Source organism: Heliconius melpomene, chromosome 7, assembly GCF_056956725.1.
Source record: "Heliconius melpomene rosina isolate 202511_hmr_F chromosome 7, ASM5695672v1, whole genome shotgun sequence".
Classification (NCBI taxonomy): Eukaryota; Metazoa; Arthropoda; class Insecta; order Lepidoptera; family Nymphalidae; genus Heliconius; species Heliconius melpomene.
The window spans coordinates 4,692,232-4,715,320 of NC_140395.1; the positions used below are offsets into that span (position 1 = coordinate 4,692,232).

A 23,089-nucleotide genomic window follows, 5' to 3' on the forward strand; every position below is an offset into this window, starting at 1 on the left:
TAGGACATATATAAGAAATAAACTTAAAGAAAATCCATACGCATTTATATGTAAAACTAAAAATTACATTCGAAAGCGAAAATATTGATAAAATGTCATTTATGTATGATATTTTATAAATTTTAAATTGGTGAAGCACGTAACAGCACAGGCTAATAGAGTTAAACTTAAAGCTTCATTGGTTCAGTTTTATTCTCGAAATGTACATTTTGGAATAAAATATTATTTAAATTTTCACATATAAATATTACATATTAAAAAAGGTTTTATCTACATATGTATATTTATGAAACTCTTTGAAGCTATTCGTGATGCAGTACACTAGTGTTCGACTGTAAACGCGACACGTTGTAGGTTCAATTCCCACTCGAGGAAATTTAAAAATTAATATGTTTATTTCCTCGCTCTGGTAACGAGGCAAGACGCGGCGTTGAGTACCGCCACTCAACACGCAACTTCGTCAACTTCTGGCCGTAAATCACGGGTTCGATTATAACTCGACGTAATTATTATATTAAATAAATTGCATATTTTAAATTCCACTTTGGTAAGATACTGTCATTAAACACGAAATCTGTAAGACAAAGTCTATCTGAAAAAGAAAGAAGAAGAATTTACTCTGCAAAATGCACATATTTTTAAAAAACAAAAAAAAACCGACGGAACGACAGTAACATATTGCCACTACAGTAACGCGTGGAGGGATAAGGGATGCTGTTTACATATAGATGTATCTAACAATATGATGAAGTAGATACGACACGACCGACCGAGTGTCCGTAATATACATTTGCATGATTTTACGTCGACTCAGATCATAATTCACAAGTAGGATCGAAAGACAAAGGGATATCTGAAGATACGAGTATACCTATTTGTAACCCTAGTTCTCCGTGCTAGTTATATATGGATTTTCTCGTATTATTCCTTTGAAATTGAAGGTTGAAAGATTTCAGAAATATTTTTATTAGGATTTTAAGGACTTCCCTGACTGTTTTAACCAGACAGCAAGCAGTTTTGATAATTGGGTGAAATATGGAGAACAGAGAGTATAACACTAGGTTGTCGTCGTATGCGGGACGCAAAAAAGAAACACTTTAAAAAAAACTTACATTTTTTGTTGTAAATGGCCTCAATTTATCAAAAATACTGTCAATAAAATAAATAATCCTATAAACACGGCTTATTGTCCCGCTAATTGACCCTCTCGGGTGGGCAGTGCGGGTTCGTTGACAAGTTTCGGCGAAAGTTATAATGGCGGGTAATTATATTATTCTTTCTGCTCGACCGCCTTTGTGCTTATTGTACGTGAAAGAAAACGTCTTGAATAACTTTATTATTTAGTTATGAAAGAAAATATTTTTACGTCTTGCTATATACGCTACGGGTATAGGTTTGATTCCCGCTCGGAATAATACGTTATTTGAATTTTTGCATTGGTAACAAGACAAAGAGCGGCGTTGAGATCCATGACTCAACACGCAATGTCTCGAAAATAAGACGATGAGTGGAGAAAGGTGTGTCTAATTAATTACTTGGTTCCCATTGCCTATCCTATATAGTTTATTTAATTAACATATTTTACCATAGTCTCGTTTGAAAAAAAATCTCGAAATATTTGAAAACGGGCGGAAGGTAAGTAACGGATGAATGTATCATTAGGTTATCTTTACATCCCTTGCTGCGAGATGTGGGAAGATAATAAAAATTTACTTCGTCCCTCATGTAAACTCTATATATAAGTTTTGGTTATTTTGTTAATTTATGGCCTGATAAACTTATGTAAATTTTCTTTTTTTTATTTTGCATTTAAAGGAGTTTTCATTTTTACAAGAAATATTAGCGAAAATAAGAATATTTATAGTTGTAGGTCCGAATGGTTTTCGCAATAATATTAATATCCCTATATTTTTAAAGAAAAACTGCACCCAAAGGATCACAGTTGCCCGTTCTTTTTAAATGGCTTTCGTTTGTACAAAAAAAAGCTCTAGACCATAATATCTAGTAGTAGGTCCACTCCTCACAATTATGTAAATGAAAATATTTCTAAATAATAGAAAATGAAACCTAATTTATGACCAATTTCTATCTTCCTATCTTACAAAATATCAAAGATATGTAAAGAAGAATTTACGTAATATATACACGAAGACAAACTTAACTGGGACAAAGATAGAGAAAAATTAAATAAGACAAGTTAAAAATCACAACCGCGCCGCGACGGGTCCTCGCCTAACTTCGCTATTCAATTTCCACTCCATTATAAGTTGTTCATGTTTTACAATTCAACGTAGAAATTAATATTATTTCAAGCGGATATGGAAAAATATAAAGTTTTTGTTTAGTGCGATAGTCGCGAGTTGACCTAAAGTTTTTTTAGCGTCACGTGAATGGCGGAATGAAGAAACATCTCCTCTCCACCAGAATGAAGAAATGAAAATATTGAATATTTCATTTTCTCGAGTGGGAATCGAACACACAACCTGTCTCGTTTTCACGACTGGACTCTAAAATTAAGAAAAAACATCCCCTACATGTTATTTCTATATTAGTTAAACTCTCTTTATTATGTATCAAGTAACTTCCAAATACACGTACAGGAACTTAAATTCCCCTCAGCTCCCACTTGACGATCGCTCGATACGTTCAAGCACAAATCAACATCTAATCTCCGAGGGCACGAGCTTAGAAACTACATCGAAGTTTTAATATGTTCCCTCTCTCACACACACACACACCCTCGCTCAAACAGCAAACGTCGACACAACCACTTAATAACTTGGAACGGATTCTTTGGATTACTTTTAGATTTAGGTTCCTGAAGTCTGATGGGAAGTATAGCTTTTGGAATTAGAATAAATGAGATTCTAAATCTAGTTTAAGTATATTTGATAGTGTTTCCTAAATAATATAACATATAGCATGCGTATAAACATAGTCTTTTTGATCCAAAGATATTATGATTAAAAAGTAAATGATCGCCGCCGTCAACGACCCCGTGTAACACCAGATAAGGGAGCAGGGAGCTAAGGTTACCGGTCTTTAAGGTGATGAGAGACGCGCTTTTTGAAAGTAAAAAAAACACTGCCACAGGTACGCCATTCAACAGTTGTGTGGGGCGTATATTTGTACTATTTTTTATATCCAGAGTATACCTAGACAACACTTTATAATATACAAATTGTACTTCCACGTAAACGTTTTCCCCTTCTCCTCAACTCCTCAAAAAATCTAAATACTGAATCGTATAAAACAACGAGATTTTTAGGCGTATTTAGGTATCGTTTTTGGGTTGTCTGTTAGTAGGTAACTCACCAAGAAATTTAATATATTTATAGTAAATATTTAAAGCAAAAATAGCAAGTAAGTATACTCACTGCAATCAGCCTCGTCGGTGCCATCGACACAGTCCACGTGCATGTCGCAGCGGTAGTGCGGTGGTATGCAATACGTCTTGTTCCACACGTACTGTCCGCACGTAAGCTGGCCGGCATCACATTCTGGGGGTGCTGAGGATGGAAAGAAGATATGTTAAAAAAATTGCTTCACGTTGTATCCCGCATATAGCAGAGCTGTCAGGGGGAACCTAGTGTAAAAATACTCCGTTCCCCACTTTCAGCTGATTTTTTCAAGGCATTATGTTCTCAGCTATTAGGTTCCCTGTGGGAATCGAAGCAACAACCATACCGATTACACTCATACTATTCCACAGAAACATTTTGGTTTGTTTATTATTTTATTTGTCTATTTGTTATTCACGTTGCATGTTAACAAAATTGTATTCTTATAATACAAGGAATACTTTAAGAATACAAGTGGTGGAGTCCCCGTCTAATCCTTATGACAATTTTTTGAGCGTAAAATTAACAGCCCTCTTACGAGAGGAATAACAATGTTGAGATTGCTTTAAAGTTCTTTATATTATAATATGTAATATCTTTTGTTTTTAATAAACTAGAGGGATTTTGTACATTTTTATTTTCATCATGTAGTATCTAAAACAGGAACTTCATAAACTGAAAATTTTGTATGGATTAATTATTACTATTAAAATAAGAAATCAGGACGCGTGGATGATGGAACCGTATTCGTACTTTGTCAAACTTGATATTTAAATATCCCAATTTCCTGAGAGAATAACGACACCAATTTTGTCACTCTTTTACTCTTTTACTTTTGTATAACACGAGTACATCGGAGATTTATGATTTAGCTAATATTAAACTGAAAATCTGCGACATATTATTTATACCCAACTGTTGCGAAGTCCAAAAGGAGGATTATATTTGTATGTATATATTTAAATGTATGTCCGTTTGTTCCCTTATAACCGTTAAACCAGTGAACCGATTTTGATAAATGATGTCGTTTTATTTGTCTTGATGGCGCGTCTGCTACTGCTTATATCGATTTAGCTTAGGCAGTCGGGTGTTTTGTTTTATTTATAATACTAGTGGACCCGAACGCGGCTACGCCCGCTTGATCTATACGAATATTTATTAAATATATTTATGAAATTATTTTTAGTTTTCAATAGAGAGATGCGTCAAGCAAATTCAGTTTGGGTGACGTTTTCTAACAACAAACTTTGCAAATCGTTGCTTAGCAACGGTTGTTATTAACAAGGCAGAATAAATTGCATGGCAAATTAATAAGTATTTTAATATATTGGTATATATCGAAAATATTACAAATATGAGAAAAAAATGTATCCTATGTTCATCCCGAGACTCTCAAGTATCTCTATATGAGTATTTTATCACAATTAAATTAGCGGTTTGACCCTGATTGCGTAAAAGACAGACAGACAGAGAGACAGAGTTACTTTCGAATTTATAATATAGGTATCGATATTAGAAATATACATAATTTTTACCAATATATTTTTTAAACTTATATTTCCAACATGCAATATACAACTTACAAAAACATTTAGCATAACATATTTGTCACTAAACAGAAGTAAGGAGACAAAAGTTCTTTTCTATCAATCATAAGCACAGTGGAGCTTGCGCGAACCTGACCGGATTTTTAATTCGGATGGTCTGCAGAATACCAAGCAGCATCCTCATCTTGATGCTGAGTTCGCGATTAAACAATAAATTACGTTTGAATTGTTTCAGCACGTAAATTGAAATGGGGTTCGAACTGATAACAGCCTCACAATGTGGGGTTGATTGATGATGCACTGATTATAGGGATTGTATAGGCAATTGTGTTTAAAGAAATTGCAGGATTCGATTAATATATAGATATGTTTGTATAATTAAATATGAATATGTTATTGGTATAGATACTAAGCGATTGCAGCATTTAAAAATTTGGACAAAAGAGGATTTTTTAAAATTTCATGCTCTATTCCATACATAGCAGGATAGGCAGAGAAATCTTAGGTCCGTATAAGTCACTCTCAACATTGAGACACTCCCTTCGCCATCTTCCAACCAATTTTTACAACATTCCGTGTTCAGCGGTTGAACTCGGCGACGCGTTTCTTGGTTAAAACAGAAAAAAGCGAAGCGAGTATTACCTCAAGTCGGAAATGAACCTGCAACCGTTGCTTTTTCAGTGAGCAATTAGTGAGAATTTATTTTAATTATTAAAAAAAGATGTCACTCCAATTAGATATTAAATCTACACTTATTGCACTTTAAACACCATTTAACATTAAAATAAATTACATTTTATCATTGCGTGACATAAGCTAAGGCTATTTATTGATTGATTTCTCGAAATATGGCGTTTCGAGCGTGCCAGTTGAGCACAATTCATTTCGCCAATGTCACGTTGTATGGAAAACACACGAAGGAAATTGACCGGTAATAAGGCTATTTATTAAAGGGACCGCCATTTTGACAGAGAGCTGTAAAAATGACATGTCAAGACAACAATGGTGAATAAAGGCGGGCACTCACGGCCCTCTCTACAATTGCTCAGTCGCTTACTAACTTTATTTTAATCATTTTTTTTTTTTTTCAAAGTAAATAAGTTAAGTTTAAATAAGTTAACTAAGTTGGAGTCATCTCTATACCTCGCTCTCTCTATATATCTTTCTCTCTCTTTCCCTCTATAAATTACTTATATTTAAAATCTTCTATAGTAATGATATTTGCATGTATACAACATTTGTGATTGATTTATTTCAACAATTCCCAAAGCGACTATGATCGCCATGCATTGTGCACATACACACTATTCATTAATAGCCCTTAAAACTATAAACTATAAGGTACAATATGGTATACAGGTTCAATTCCATCGGCACGTCTCAATGGACGTGTAATTCAGCCATATTGTTCCCAAATTACCAACTTGATTTATAGAAGGCGGAATGATGAATATAGCTGTTGTTTTGATTTGAAATTCAATTATAATTAATTGCATTTTTATTCGTCTATTATTTGTAGGTATAGGACTGCCTTAACTGCTATGTGCGGGATACAGCGTGAAGCAAAAAAAAATCTAATGTAAAATTAATCTAATGTAAAATTGGAAAACCTCGTACTGTGATTTCTTTTCTTATTTTCCTTTCTATGCTTCTATCAAATGTAATTTACTTCTATTTTAAAAAAGATAATTAAACGTTTTGTAAAGAACAGTATTCGAACCTAGATCTAAATACACGTTTACTCTACGATTGCTCTGCTGAGTTGTATAATCACATGGTTATCATCTCTATTACCGATACTGTCTCTATTGAATCACGTTGTTTTACGCATGTAGGTTTCATATTAGGATTAAATTATCTAGTATGATAGTGTGTAAAAAAAACTTAACTTTCAAATATAATGAGCGTAGTGTTAAGACACTCTGTTTTCCAGGCAACGCTAAATTTCCGAGACATTGTTTACTTGAGTCGAGTAGTAGAACTAAGCGCTACACTTTCTCCTGTTTCCAGCTTGATGATATAAAAATTAATTCAGTTCTCATATGGGAATAGAACCCATAACCGTATCGTAGAAAATCAGGTGCTATTTTACTTATAGAATAAGAAAAGCAACAATCTTTTTTAGTGAAACAATTAATAAAAAGAACATATTAAAAGTCGTAAAATGTTGCAAATAGCTGGCGAACTATAAAATGCGGAAGGAAGCTGACGGGTATTTAACGTAAGAAGAGATTTACTTAACCTTTAAGTATGGACGTCGGGTCTCACAGACCCATCTAGTTCTACGAATTCTACAAATCGGCCACTTCTCGGTGACCCTCGCCACTGAGTCTCTCAGTACCTTTCGTATTAATGACAAAATGAATGTAGATAGCAGTGGTTGTGTCTCTGGGTTTAAAACACGTGAGTATTTAGCTTTCTAAACGGGGCCTGGGTCTGTCAGACCCGACGTCCATGTTTTCCATACATAGTGATTTCAAAACACCATATATTTTTTATAATATTACAAGATATTTTTTAATATTTTAATTGTATTATTTGTATTCAAATGTTTTTATTGTTATATATCATATATTATTTTGCATTGTTTGTTATATATTTTAGTAATATAAATATTATTTACCCAAAAAAGATTCATTTTTTTTAGTTTTTATGATAAAATGGAAAAAAATGATCGACCAAGCACGTCAGGGACAAAAATATCGGTACTTTATAATCAACATCAAACAAAAGAATTGGACGACGACATTTTATAAAAAAAATAGCACTTTATCAAATAAAAAGACGCGTTTCGTATACTAAACTACTCTAAGAATTGAGAATGACTTTGACTCGCGTTTCACGATCATTTATTGAACATATAGCTAAAAAAATAGTTTTAGGTTCTTGAAAAACATGTACACTTTGCCCCCAAAAGATATATAGAAAGACAACATATACATATGTTGACTGCAATCGTCCTGTTAGCCTACAATGTTGAAAGCCATTGTGTATCGATGTTCAATAATACCTTATCTTGATGTGTTGTCAAAATTTTTATTTTATAACACAAGATGTAATTTATTTATTTTTTTTAATTATTAGTCTTTATATTTTGTTAAAAAAATATTTATTTTAGTATCTGTCTTTTTTTTATAGTATTATTTTCTTAAAAGTCATCCCATGTGGCCAAAGACTGAAATTGTGACTTTAAGTTACATAAATCGTTGTGATGCGTAAAGTTTAATAAAAAGCGATTTTATTTATATTGATTTTGTTTGATTTGAGGCTATTCATGTAAACTAAAACATAAAAATGTCTTCTTCCTTTAAAAAACAGATGGAAAATAACCGATAAATACACTGGTCTGACAGACCCGACGTCCATATGTGTGTTATAAAAAAATCACGTCCATAGTTAAAGGTTAAACTTTTGCTTTATTTCATATTAAATTACATTGTTTCATATAGTTCTGATGTTACTTTGTATTTGAAGTGTAAAAAAATATTTTAAAAGACTTAATTTAAGGTGAAAATTGTTAATTATAACATTAAGAAACTAAATAGCGGCGTTGAACTCCGTCAGTCAACACGTCATCTCTGAAAATTCGCAAGAAAAGGTGAGTCTTAAGAAAAATAAGAACCTAATCATTAAAAAGCAGAAGCAAGAGGGAACCTAATGACAACATACGTACCTTCAATTTCTATCCATTTTCATATTTCATAGAACACAACACTTGTCTACCAGAGATGGGAATTAAAAAAAAAATTTGAATATTATCATTCCTTCCAGTGAAAATCGAACCCGCGACCATCGTATTTATAGACCAACTAAAAATCTTATTATGTTCAGTTTAATATAATTTTTAATTAATTTAGAAAGATAGAAAAATATAACTAGAGACAACATGGTATTTGACATTGATATACAAAAACATATATAAACAAAAAACCACATCGTTAAAAGTACAGGCCTGAGGCATTTTTTTTTAATTTGATAGACAATCTTTAAGACTTTTATAATTACTTAATTAAAATAAAATATGAACTTTGATTTCGACTGTCCGAGTTAAGGTTAATTACACAAAAATAGCCTTTAAGCCTCGGGTTGTTTTTTAACTTAAAATTTTAAAACAATTCATCAAAGAAATAAAACTTAAGCTTCGAACAGATTTCGCCACTATTTTTCATCATTTCTAAGTGTAATATTTAATAAATATTTTTTAAGCACTATCGTTAGTGTAATTTAAATTTATTCACAACTTATTCGTATTGCACAAAGCTATAATGTTTTTTTTTCCTTTCTTTATTCCTACCTACAGTAATAATTACATTACCCTATGGTGGTTAACAAAACGCGGCGTTAAGTTCCGCAACAAAACACACAATGGCTCGAAAGTTTGGCTGAAAGTAGTGAACGCAGTGTCTTAGTATTCCGTTCCCTCTACCTACCCTCCTATATGCGGGATACAGCGTGAAGATGAAAAAAAAGGCATTTTTACTATCTTCAATGCATTTTCATTCTTTATAAGTGACTTTTATAATATAAAGTAGAGAAGTTGAATAGAACTCGTGGGTATAGAAAGTTCACAATGTGTGACGTCACTCCAGTTTGAACGATCGAGCTTTGAAACTTTGATTTTAGCTTAAAAGTAAATGTTCATAGTTTCACATGAATAAGTTATGTAATTTATTCTTACTTCTTGTAATGTGTTGTAAATAAAATTGAACTTGCTTTATTTCTTGTGGGATGGGACACTTTTAAGGGAACCTATTGTTAACCTTCCGTTCTTATTTTTCGCTTCAATTTCGATATATTGCGTATTGATTGGTAGAATTTAATGCTGCGTTACAATTTATATGGATCACTTTCCAAAATCCGTCGTGGCGCAGCGGCACAAGGGTGTGACTGTAACGCGACGGTTGTGGGTTCGATCCCCACTCGAGGAAGTGAAATATTTATTTACGTTTATATTTATATTTCTTCGCTCTGGTGTTGAGGCAAAGCACGGCGTTGAGTTCTGCCACTCAAAATGCAATGCCTCCAGAATTCGGCAGAAAGTGGGGAACGGAGTGCCTTAACACTAGGTGCCCTCTGCCTACCCTGCTGTGTGCGGGATACAGCGTGAAGCTGATTTATTTATTTATTTACTTTCAAAAATAACTTTTCATGGTTAGCTTTAAATTCAACGTAACAATTTTTTGAAAAAACCATTTATTAAAAAAAAAACAGATTCAGAACATGGACAGAATAAACGTAACCGAATGGAATAGAATAATTTATTACTTATTTCTAGTTAAAAGTCAAACCCATTTTGGCCGCTACTGGTAGGGAATTTTATTTCTGCAGTTGTTAAATAAAATATACGCACAATAGTATATATTGGAAGTAAATTCAATATTTATTTGTTTCTTAACAATGCCTTTCTTCATACTCTAATAATTCTACATGCTTCTTAATAAATTATTTATTTTTTATTTTATAACTAGTGGACCCGGACGCGGCTACGCCCGCTTGAACTATACGAATATTTATTAAATATATTTATGACATTATTTTCAGTTTTCAATAGAGAGATGCGTTAAGCAAGCTCATTTTAGGTGACGTTTTCTAACAACAAACTTTGCAAATCGTTGCTTAGCAACGGCGGTTGTTATTAACATGGCGGAATAAATTGTATGTCAAATTAATAAATATTTTAATATATTGATATATATCGAAAATATTACAAATATGAGAAAAAAAAGTATCCTATGTTCATCCCGAGACCCTCAAGTATCTCTATATGAGTATTTTATCACAATTAAATTAGCGGTTTGACCCTGATTGCGTAAAAGACAGACAGACAGACAGACAGACAGACAGACAGACAGAGCTACTTTCGAATTTATAATATAGGTAAGGATAATTTGAATAACATTGGAAGTTTAGACTTCTATTGATTTTTTTTTATAAAATTATTTGACTTTCATTTTGTCCTTTAAACACATATAAAAAGACTACAACCCGCGAGTCTTGAAGACCGTTGGGTTTGAGTCCCGCTCCATCAATTTTTATATAACTTTATATATGTATATATAAAGTTAATAGATACTAACTTGTTCTTTAAAAAATATTTTAATCTTAAAAAAATCTAAAAAACTTATACTTACGGCAAGACTGAAACTCGTCTTCACCCTTCTCACAGTCTCGCTGGTAGTTGCACACCCACAGCGAGGGTATGCACTTCCCCTCGGGGCATCGGAACATGCCGGTCGGACATAGTATGTCCCCTGAAAAAAAAAAAAAAATAATAAAAATCTATACTAATATTATAAATGTTAACTTTTTTTTTGGTTGAACGTCCCAATCTCAGGAACTATTGGAATTCTAAATTTATTTTTATGTGCTTCTAATCAAGGAAAGCTATATGAATAACTTCTATGCAATCTGTGATCAAAAGTAGTCTTTGATTGGTTTTTTTGCGAAAAACTAGTTTTATTCTAATGACTCTTTAAATAAAATGTAATATTCATTTTATATTTTTTACTTCTGATTAATATACTAAGATGGTTTTTTCTAATATACGTATAATACAAATTAATTTGTAGTACAAAATAAATTTTAATTTATTTATGAAAAATCGAACCCGTACCCACCGAAAAAATAAATTTTAGGATTGTACCAAGTTTACAAACTTAATTAATCACTTTTAAAACGGTCTCGTAGCTCTACGATTATAAACAATTCCTCCATTGTAAATGGGTATAACCCTAAGATTAAAATAAAAAATATATTTTATTAAATGAAACCATTATGGTAAAGATAACACTTCTTAGACTGAGAACGAAGGTGCTAGACGAATCTAGAATTCGAAAATTCTATTAATATATTATAATAAATATATGCATATTTTTTGGTGTACAATAAAGAATATTTAACTTTTTTTTAAATATAATTACTAAGTAAGAAACCTACCATTAAGACACTCTGTTTTCCTCACAATGTTCGAGACATTGCAAGGTGGCAGAATTTAACATCGCTTTGCGCTTTATTACTAGAAGGAGAAAAAATAAACACAACTGCGTTTAAAAAAACATAAATATATATATTACTATATATATTTGATTTTTTTTCACTATAATATTTCTCTCTACAATTAAGGTTACCCCTTTTGCCCTATATCCACGGAATTTACGATGTAAACTTTACTTCCTTATTATTGTATCGAGTTGAAACTTTGGACGTTTAAATGACAGTAAGCACTGTTATTGGAATGAAATTGTAAACACAAGTTGTTTACAAAATCTCCTTGTTATGGTTCGTTTGTGTTCTATAGAAATATATTAACTTAGCATATTTATATTAAACTAGCGACCCTATTGCGGCTTCGCCCGCTTTTACTACTGGATTATTCATATAATGTATGTTTGCAAAGCACTTAAGATAATGTGAAAATTAATTAAACCCTAATGCAACCCGCATTTTCGTAGTTTCAATAAGGATTTTCCAATTGTTTTACACAGCAAGGATTTTTTAGTAGGTACCGTAATTTTAAGTCTGTGCTACTAATCTTTTCAAGTACTTATTAAAATATATTTAAATTACTATTTTTAGATAGTTAAATGACATTAAATAATACATTCAACTCGAATTATCCAATACGTGCAAACGCATCTAAATCTTCGTTGCTATAAAGGCAGGCGGGTTTTTTTTTTTTCGAGCTAGTGGTTAATGCTGAAGAGGGTATTCTGTCCCTGATGAAAAGCAAGCACTACGTGGCTGCCTGTGACGAAAATTAAATAGAATGCCGGCCGGGAATTGAACCCGGGCTGCCCGCGTGGCAGGCGAGCACTGAACCACCGATGCGTGTAAGGCAGGCGGGCGCGGCGGACTCGCTTGTATAAGCATAACGTCGCGAGGCGCGTTTCGCAGCAAGGATTTTTTGATATTGTAACAACTTCTAAAGTACTTATTAAAATGAAAAACAGAAAAGACAGTTTTGATCTACATTAAATGGCTAACGTAACTAATATACTTATTTATATGCTGAGAGTAAGGGATAAGTTAAACTTGACTCGATACAGCTGATGTGCGAACGGCGTGATGTGTCAATAATTAAATGCGTTTTTCTCTAAAACTATTCGCAATTTCGAAATAGTTTAAAAAGCAAATTTTATCTTCGTTTAACGTAGAATTTTAATAAAGTATTTTAAAGGATAAGGATTAGTACCATTATGGAAAAATATCCCTCACAATAAAAAATATATTGAAATTACTATTTTTAGACAGAAATATGATCACTACACGTTATTCTTAAAAGATACGAATATGCCATCGCGGACTTTTTTGTAGATCCTATTAAGAGGAACAATACTTCAGTACATTTTTTTCATGTAGTATTTACCATTAAAGCAGCGCATGCGCCAAAGTGTCTCAGCGGGTAGGACTTTATACACATTTATCGTATTTATGTTAATCGTATAAATGTTAATGTACATAAGAATGTACAAATAATAAACTATATATAAACCTTCCCTGAGAAATACTCGACCTAATGGTGAAAACCGCATCCAAATCCGTTGGGTGGTTTAGAAGAAGAAGAGTTAGAAAGTTCAGACAGACACAAAAAGCGACTTTGTTTTATAAGATATAGGATAGGAAACTCATTAACATTGCTTAATGAATGGCGGAACACAACGCCGCAGCTGATAATGCTGTTTCTTAAGTTTCTGTTTTTATTCCGTTCTCATAACAACAACTAGGGAAAAGAGGGATTTCTCACAAAAAATATTTACCGTAATTTATTTATTTATTTATTTAACACTTTATTACACCATAATTGAACTTAAATTGAATTTACAAATATAAATTAGTTATGTAAAACGTGTAAAAGTAGAAACTAAATCGTTAAATCTAGAATCTTGAAATTTTGCAAATAAGTTCTGTAGATCATAAGTGAGCACTAGGGAAGAAATTTACCTCCCCAAGGCAGTGTTATAGCAATTGAAAGTTTTATTTTTAAGATATAATTATGTAATTTTTATTTTTTTTACTTTTAATAGAGTTTATAGGTTACCATGAGAAAATATCGCTTAGGTACGTAAATAAAAAACCGTCGCGGACAAAGACGCGAGCGGGAAGCTAGTAAGAAAAAAACCCTACGCCATTATAGCTGCTTTTCAGTTTAAAATAAATATAAATTTACGATTTAAGTAATCCTTAAGAAGACGAAATGAATCCAAGAAACACTTAACGTCAGCGGCGAACTTAATTACATAAAGATACTGGCGTAGGAGAAACTAAATCACTGAAACGTCTACAGAAATTAATATTTTAATATTTGTAATTGTAAGGACTACGCTATATCGCCGTTTTAAGTAAGTTTATTAAGAAAAGAAGGATAAGAGAAGAAGCGACCATGACGGTCATTGTGGATTCGATTCCCAGTCGGAGAAAGGCTTTTCTCGACCTGCCTTCCCGTTATATGCGGGATACTGAGGGAAGGTTCTTATTATTTATTAATAAAGAAAAACTAGAAAAATTTTGCGGTTTTAAGGTAATTTGAACCTACCTAACCTGTAATTTGTCCTATTATACTTATAGAACCCATTCATAGTAATAGTGATACGACAAACAAATGTACAGACGAGACAGACAAATAAAGTGATTCTATAAGGTTCCCGTTTTTTCTTTTAAAATACGGAACCCTAAAAATTATTGAATTGAATATAATCACGAAAACAAAATTCTACTTTACCTCTACTCTGCTATAACCGTTTGGTTATAAACATTAGTTAACTTTAACCACAGAGCTGCAGTAAAGGCGTCGTGAGAAATGTGAAAGATATTAAAAATGTTCTTCTTGTTAGAACACCTAGTGCACTCTAGGGATTGACTGTTTTAATTATGTTTTCATTAGATTTTCTTGTAATAATAGTTGTTTTGTTTATCTAAAACACTTTCATTAGTTTTCACTTTTAGTTACACTTTGTTTTTTAGTCGGTCTTTGATAGAGATATTTGTTTTGTAATATTTTATTCATTTTTACCTGGCTTCGGTCCCGTGGTCATGCCACGCCAGTCCACCACTCAGCACACAATGCGAATGATTCGGCGGAAAGTGGGAAAAGTGTCTTACTGGGAACAGAGTGTCATAACAATAGGTACCTGATAACTTCTGTTTGCGTCTGTTCTATTGTGTGCGGGATATATAAAAAGGAATAATAAACTTAGAGATAAAAATTTAAACGACTATTGCGTGCATAAAATCTTAATTCAGCCATTGTGAAATTTAAATTTAAAATTTATTATTTTCATGTTATATAAATATTTTTTTATAAATTAGTAACATATCAGGACAAAGATGTCACGAAGAATTTAAAACCTTTTCTCTTACTTAATCGATTTTTAAAACTAAATAGCCTATCTCTAGAGAAATACAAGATCTTTGTTGTATTTTACAAAGAGGTTGTAATTAAAATGTTAATGTTTGAAATTAAAAAAAATATATTATAATTGTTAGCATTTATGGAAATAAAAGTTTTCTCTGAGTCTCTAAGATGACGCCATAATAATAATTAAAAAAAAATATTTAAATCTGCTTCACGCTGTATCCCACACACAGCAGGCATAAACAGAGGAAACATAGTGTTAAGACACTCCGTTTCTTATTTTCCGATGAATTTTTCTAGGCATCACGTGTTGAGTGGCGGAACTCAACGCCGGGCTTTTGCCTTAATGCCAGAGCGAAGAAATGAAAATATTAATAAATAGATAATTCCCGAATCCCCTCGAGTGGAATCGAACCTACAAACATCACCTTACAGTCAAATTGTTGTGCCCCTACGCCATGATGATGACGTCATTATAATAAATATTAAAAATACAATAGAACCAAATGCATTATAGCTGCTTCAGCTAAAAAGGAAAAAGATAATACCTAGAAAGCTTACAGTTAGCGAGCTAATAAGCTATTAAGATAACATTGTTAAGTTTAAGTATAGTTCTTTATTTATAGTTATTATATGGATATTTCTTAGATTTCTTTAGAGTAAAGTTTGTTAAATGAGCGGAAAGTAGAACAGAGAGATATTTCTTAAATTCAATTTTTTTAGCTTTACAAAATACAGAATTTTTCAGCGACAGATTGTAGGTTCGATTGCTCTTTGGAGATATGTATTTAATATTTTCATTTTTATGCTCTGGTAAGAAGGCACTTCGCGGCGTTTTTCTAACAAATAAAATTAAAAGTAAAACAAAAAAATACATAAAAGAAAATATACATTTTTCTTCACTATACTATATTGTAGAAGTGATGAATAAAAGATGCCTCATAGTTTTAGATAACGAAAGACTATATTACTAGACTACAGGTGCAGTTCGCGGGAATGTGGCAGATAAGAAATGATTAATTCATTCAATTATTTCTTTTATTATTCCTGTTGTTTTGAAAGTTTAGCAGTTTCATGGTTTTTCCCGCATGTTGGAAGGTATGTGTCGTAACACTCCGTTCCTCACTTACAATATAATTTTCGATACATTATCTATTGAGTGGTGTAGTTCAACGCCGCGTTTTATTTTTTACTAGAACGAGGAAAAATAATATTCATTATATCGAAAATCTGGCAGGACCGTAAAGAATGGAATATCTTACACTGTATAATAATAGCATACACGACTGAAAGCTAAAAGAATAACATAGTTATTCTTCTTAGGTATAGCTTATTATATAAATATCACTTTATTATAGAAATATTTAAAGATAAATTTCTTTGGAAATTTATTATTTAGAAACAATGTAGACATAAAAGGACTAAATCTTTTGTAGAACGATGTCCCATCTGATGCGAAAGGAACATAGAAAACATTTTAGAGTACTATCGGAAGACATTGGATATATGAGAACGTTTACATGTACTACATGATTCAGTGACAAAAAGCGTCAATAAATGGTAGGAAATGAATTCAAATCCTGTTTGAGGTTAATATATTATGAGTAACATAGTAGAAACAGTTTGGTAATAGTGGTTTCTTTTGTACTTTTTTTCAGCTTCTCGGTATTAAACACTCCGTTCTCCAGTTTTCGCCTCTTCAGAATCTTAAGAGGAATTTAACCAAAGCGAAGAAATGAAAATATAAATTTAAATATATATTTTGTGAAATGAGGATCGAATCCACAATCAATCACGTTTACAGTTACACACTTGTGTCTTCGCCACTACTGGTCTTTATCGCTGTTAATTAGCAAAATGCATCAAATATTTATATTTTTGAAGTCGTAACAATGCCTAGAACCTGCGACCCAAGTATAGGCTTCAGGGGCTCCTTTATAGTACATTAAAATTCACTGCTCGAGATCAACATGGTTAAGTGTTGTTCCTTAAAAGAGTAGTGTAATATATAAAATCTATTCATATATGTCATATATATTTCCTAATGTTTTCTATAAAATCTTTTTGACTTGAAATCCAAGCAAGTTTCCGACCAATAATACTTACATATATAACTTAAAAGTATATTATTAAAAGTAACTATTTATAAGAATCCTCTTTAATCTCAATACTTTAAGCCGAAATCTCGATATCTCGAAATAACAAGGAAAAGTTGAAAGATAAACATTTGCCAGGTGGCGTAATGGAATGCAAACTATATATTGTATTGAAATATTCGAAAATTTCAAAAGAAAGGAGTAAAATGTTTATTAATATTAATAGTATTTTTTATATTAATATTAAAAAGGTGAAGCTGGATAAAACTGAACTTGTTTGCACTAACCTCGGGAACTAAAGGTTCCAATTGAAAAAATAGTTTTGTTTTAGATTATTCACTTATAAGTCACTATACTTGTGTTCAGAGTTACTTCGGACACTAAGAAGACCATCTTAGAAGAAGACCTCCATTAAGGCAAATGCGCTGGCACAGGCCCTGACGAAGCGGCAAATAAAACCTAGTGAATTATAAACTATTGCCTCAACTGGGAACGAACCTGCAACTTTAATTAAGGATTACCAAACGTTGACCTTATAATAGTCGTCAAATTAAATTTTAGACGTTGAAATTTTAGTACTGCAATGAAATCTGTTCGAAATGCATTAGAAAATGGCGTGAGTGTGGAAGGTATTTCCCTCGAGTGATCCGGCTTAGACGTCTTTATGTTAGAAACAACTATGTACGAGTATATGCTATAAACTGTAAGCTTTGGAATTTTGCTGTGTCTCACATTTGAAAATTAATTTTTAAATGGAATTAGTATTTTAGATAATGACTAAGTCATTAATAAGTGGGTGTTAAATATTTCATACCCTCGAGTGGGAATCGAACCCATGATCTGTCAGGTTTACAGTCGCACACTTGTTCCCATGCCCCAAGACTGGCCTCTTGCAGTAGTCTACGAGTCTAATAGTTTAGGAGTTATTCCATACTAGGGATTAAAAAATGTATTAAAACGTAGCTAGAACTGGTTGTTAAAGAATTCATTATTTTTATTTTCTCGCTCTTGTATCAAGACAAAGCGCAGCGTTGAATTACGCTACCAAACACGAAATGTCTCAAATACAAAGTTATGCAATACAAATCTCATTTGAAACTCACGTAGCCTGTATCGTGAACACATTAGTTTCAGTTAACCCCTCGTTAGAACGAGTAATGGTCTGATAAGAATAGCTGATCCCCTTAATAGATTTTTTGGTTTTTCTTTGTAATTAAGATTAAAATAAACCACTGAAGTGGATATTTTCCCCTGAGGGTTCCGTAGTCGGGAACGTTACTTAAAAAAGTTGACAAAGATAAGTTTGCGAGCGTATGCACTTATTTTGTATGAAATTAACTACAAATAAAGTTTGACGTGGCGTGACTCGAACCCGCACCTTATAAGTGCTCTAATTACTAAGCCTTACGTACAATACGTACCTATTTGCCTTTGTCTTAATTAACACTGTAACATATAAAAGAGAGTTTTATATTAAAACAAGCAAAACTTATAATTAAACCGGTAATAAAATAAATATTGAATATAGAAAGAAACTTTCTTTAATTAAAATTAAATATGCAAAAGACTTCCCCACTGTGCAAGTTCTTCCGACATAAGCTACAGTATAAACGTCACTAATTGACACCTTAGGTTCAGTAGAAACTCGTTAACATAATTTGAACGAGCGGTAATAGTGGGTTCTAACCGCACGTAGTAATTTTAATAATAAAAACGGTCTTGACCTGGTTTGGATAGCTATATATTAAATCGTCGTGTGTGCACTTTTTATTGGGCCTTCGTGGCGCAGTGGAACAGCGTCTGTACTGTACTGTAATGTGGGTTCGAACCCCACTCGGTGAAATTATTATACATAAATAGGAGAAAATTGTCGGCGTTAAGTTCTGCTACTCAGCACTTAATGCCTCGGAAACGTGCTGTAACTGTTTTTAATATATATTCATCTTAGATTTTACATGTGGTCTAACAGAAATAACTCATTTCTCTCTTCACTTTTTCCCTCTTTTTTCCCTATTATTTATTATTACCTATTTCTTCTATATTTTCAATACCAACAGGTAATTCTTTAGATTAGTACGTTCAATCAAATCAAACTCTTTAGCTTTATAATATTAGTATACAAGAAGGTTTTTCCTGTACAAATATATAGTAAGCTGTTCTATTCATATCAAAATATAATCTTCAAGAAACTTATATAAATAGGGCCAAACTATAATAATATATAATTTATTATATACTTATAACATAATTTATTACATACAGTACTAGACTAGGGCAAACGTCGTGGAATAAAAGATTCAGCGATTAATAATCTAGTGCTTAAGAAAGCCTATTCAAGTTAACTGGCGGCGATCCAAGAGCTCTCATTGTAGTGGAAAGAATTCCATTTTTTTCTCTTAGCCATCATATGTAACTGTTAATCGAGAGACAGAGAGAGACGGAGAGTAAAAACCATTAGAATTAATAGTTATAGCTCTATGAATAAAGGATCCAAAAATGTTATCAATGTCTATTATACATATGTTGAAAGAAGCAATCACGCAAAGCTTCTGAATGAAGGTGGAGAATGAGGTGATTTTCAAATATTGCCTGAAAATAGAAAAAAAATATATAAAATTTAAGAGATATAAATAATTATATTCTAGGAGGTCGGTCGTGGCGCAAAGGCAAAAGCGAAAGGTTGTGGATTCGATTCCCACTCAAGGAAATGAAATATTTAATATTTTAATTTTTCATTTTGGTGTTGAAGCAAAGCACTGCACGCGCACCTAACAATGTCTCCAGTATTCGCCGGAAAGTGAGGAACAGAGTGTCTTGACACTAGCCTCCCACTCGATTTGCCATCCCTGCTACATACAGCATGAATGAGGAAAACAAAATATATTATGCACGATAAAGCTTTTACGAATAAAATCATATTGAAAGTAAGCATTAAAATGAACTAGAAATATTTTATTCTATAAAAACATACAACTACGGAAATGTTTAAAGAAATTCATCTCTTAAATATCACCTTGTAATATCTGATAAAAGTCATCGAAGATTTCTCGTTTTTGAATTTAATTAAAATGAAGAGGATGACATTTCCTTATAAAACGTACCTCTAAAGATATGGAAGCCACTTTATAAAGTGGAATTCCTATTTGTTATTGGTAAATTGCTAATTGAAATAGTTATAATTGTAAATGCGACAGTTGTGGGTTCGATTTCTATCCAGTGAAATAAATAACTTTTAAGTCCTCACTTTGCTCAGATCCGATTCGGCCTTGCTTCGGTGAGGTCGCACAATTGGGCTATTATATTTATTTCGATCCCTTGTCGAAGTGCTACTGTATTTATATTAGTGTTGTGCTGCGGATTCCTGCGACTGCTGAGCTGCGTGGCGTCCTGCTGCGCTGCGTTGCCCTGTGGTTGCCGAGTCCCGCATCGCTTGTTTCCAGCGTCCGGATTGTTTGTTCAGTAAGTGAATACACAGTTGTTTTTAGTTAGGTACTCACCTACCGTTCACCGACGGTAGATTTTGCTTGCCAAATATAGTGTAGTCTTAAAATACACACCCCGTCCCTCGCCGCAAGGTGAGGGGAGTGACAAAGTATGGCCGGCCTCAGTCGCTCCGAGCTGCTGAGATACCTTGAGACATTCCACGGCGATACGTATAACGCCGTCGTCAAATTCGCGCAAACGCGACATGATGCGCCTAGTTCGCCTAGCGCGCCCGAAGTAGGCCCGGATGCCGATATGCAGCCTTCAGCTGCCGGCCCGAGTGCCGATGATGAGCCGTTGTTCTCCGGTGGGCCTTGCGACCCCGGAGTCGCCCCGCCGAGGGAGCATTCTCGTGCCCCTACGCCGATCCAGACTGAGGTAGAGATGGAGGAGGGCACTTGCCTGTCCTCCGATTCGGACGATGACGGTTTCGAGACCGTCGGATCACGCTCGGCCAAGCGTAAGGCCAGGGCCCCTAAGGCCCCCCCCCCGCCCAAAAAGGCGAACAAACCCGACGGCCGCCGTTCCCGCGCGAACGATTTAACGGTTTTCCCCTCCCCTGCCCCCGCCTCTGCGGTTGAGCGGGAAGAGGATGTACCCCCCCGCGCGCCCCGCGTTAAACCCCCGCCGCCCATCTATGTGCAAGATAAGCACAAATGGGGCAAGGTGTCGCAGTGGCTCAATAGCCACAATGTCCAATATTCCACCGCGCGCTTAACGCAGGTTGGAATCAAAATCCAAGTTAGGTCTTCGTCGGAACACCGACAATTTACCTCTTTCCTTCGTGAGTACCAGATAGGGTACCACTCTTACGCCCTGGAGGACGAGCGCCAATTGCGCGTCGTGCTCAAGGGCATTCCCAAGGAGATCGAAGTCGATCTCGTGTTAGATGACCTTCGTAGCAAAGGCTACCCCGTGCGCCAGGCGCACCGCTTGTATAACTCTCGCACGAAAGCGAAATATGACATCGTGTTAGTCATCCTTGACCTCACTAAAGAGGGAAAGGAAATTTTCAATCTGAGGTCGGTGTGTTCGCTCACCGGCATCAGAGTAGAACCCCCACACTCTAGGGGCCTCATAGGGCAGTGTCACCGCTGCCAATTATACGGGCACTCTGCCCGCAATTGTTTCGCGCGGCCTAGGTGCGTCAAGTGCCTAGACGATCACGCGACCGCGGATTGTCCCCGCAAAATCCCCGATCCCGCTGTGCCCCCTAGCTGCGTGCTATGCGAGACGCAGGGCCATCCCGCGAACTATCGCGGATGTTCCCGCGCGCCGCGCAGACGCACTAGGCGCGGAGGCAAAAAGCGTGCCTCCAATAATAATAATAAGGAGCCGGCTCCTACTCAATACGAGCCCGCCCCTCTCCCTAAAGAGAATGCGTGGTTTAAACCCGCACCTACACCGGTCGTCGCCCTCGCCGCGGCACCGGTACAGCCGCCTACCCCTCAGGTAGCGGCTCCCCGCCCCGCGCTCGCGCCTTCCGGCGCGACCGCGACCGCGCCCTTGCGCCCGGCGCCTCCCCGCGCCGCGCCCGCGCCCGCGCATTCCCGCGCCGCGCCCGCCCCCTCTTCTAACGCTAGCGACTTAGCACTTGTGCTAAGTTTCGCTAGATGTTTTGATTTTAAAGAAATCAAAGTCCTCGCGGCGAAACTTAGGAACACGAACGGTTCCGACGATCGCGCTCAAGTCATTATAGATCATATAGATCTCATCGAAGCCATTCAGGGCTTCGTCGCGGTTTAAATTTTTTCCAATGGCGGTCATAAATAGATTTACCCCACGGCCCGCTGACTCGCAACTCGCGCGTATTAAACCTAGAGCCCTGTCAATAGCGACCTTTAACGCAAACGGTGTCAAACGCCAAAAAGAGGCTGTGAGCGCCTTCGCGCACGCCCACCAATTAGATATCTTATGTATACAGGAGACTTTTCTTAAACCTGCTGTTCGTAGTCCTGGCATTGCGAACTACAGGATTGTAAGAAATGATAGAGCCACCCACGGTGGAGGCACTATGATTTATTACAAGAAGAATTTACACTGTATACCACTCGACCCTCCGTCTCTCGAAGCAGCCGAGGCGTCGGTGTGTCAGGTATTCCTCACAGGCCATCAGCCTTTAATTATAGCTTCTGTTTATCGTTCGCCGTCTAGGCAATTATTAGAAAGCGACATTTTGGCGCTACTTAGTATGGGAGACTCGGTCCTTCTGATCGGGGATTTCAATTGCAAACATAGACTTTGGAATTCGTCGGTGACTAATGTCAGCGG

The 23,089-nt window shown here is 34.8% G+C and overlaps 1 protein-coding gene across 1 annotated transcript in view; it reads right to left on the reverse strand.

Annotated features, from left to right (window-relative positions):
• The window catches only part of mgl (low-density lipoprotein receptor-related protein megalin), a 189,434-nt gene that overhangs the window by 24,126 nt on the left and 142,219 nt on the right, over positions 1-23,089 (reverse strand). Inside the window, exons 2-3 of the mRNA XM_085188319.1 lie at positions 11,020-11,139; positions 3,378-3,509 (exon numbers count right to left, since the gene is read on the reverse strand). Coding sequence (XP_085044445.1) covers positions 3,378-3,509; positions 11,020-11,139 — 252 coding nt within the window. The remainder of the gene's footprint in view (positions 1-3,377; positions 3,510-11,019; positions 11,140-23,089) is intronic.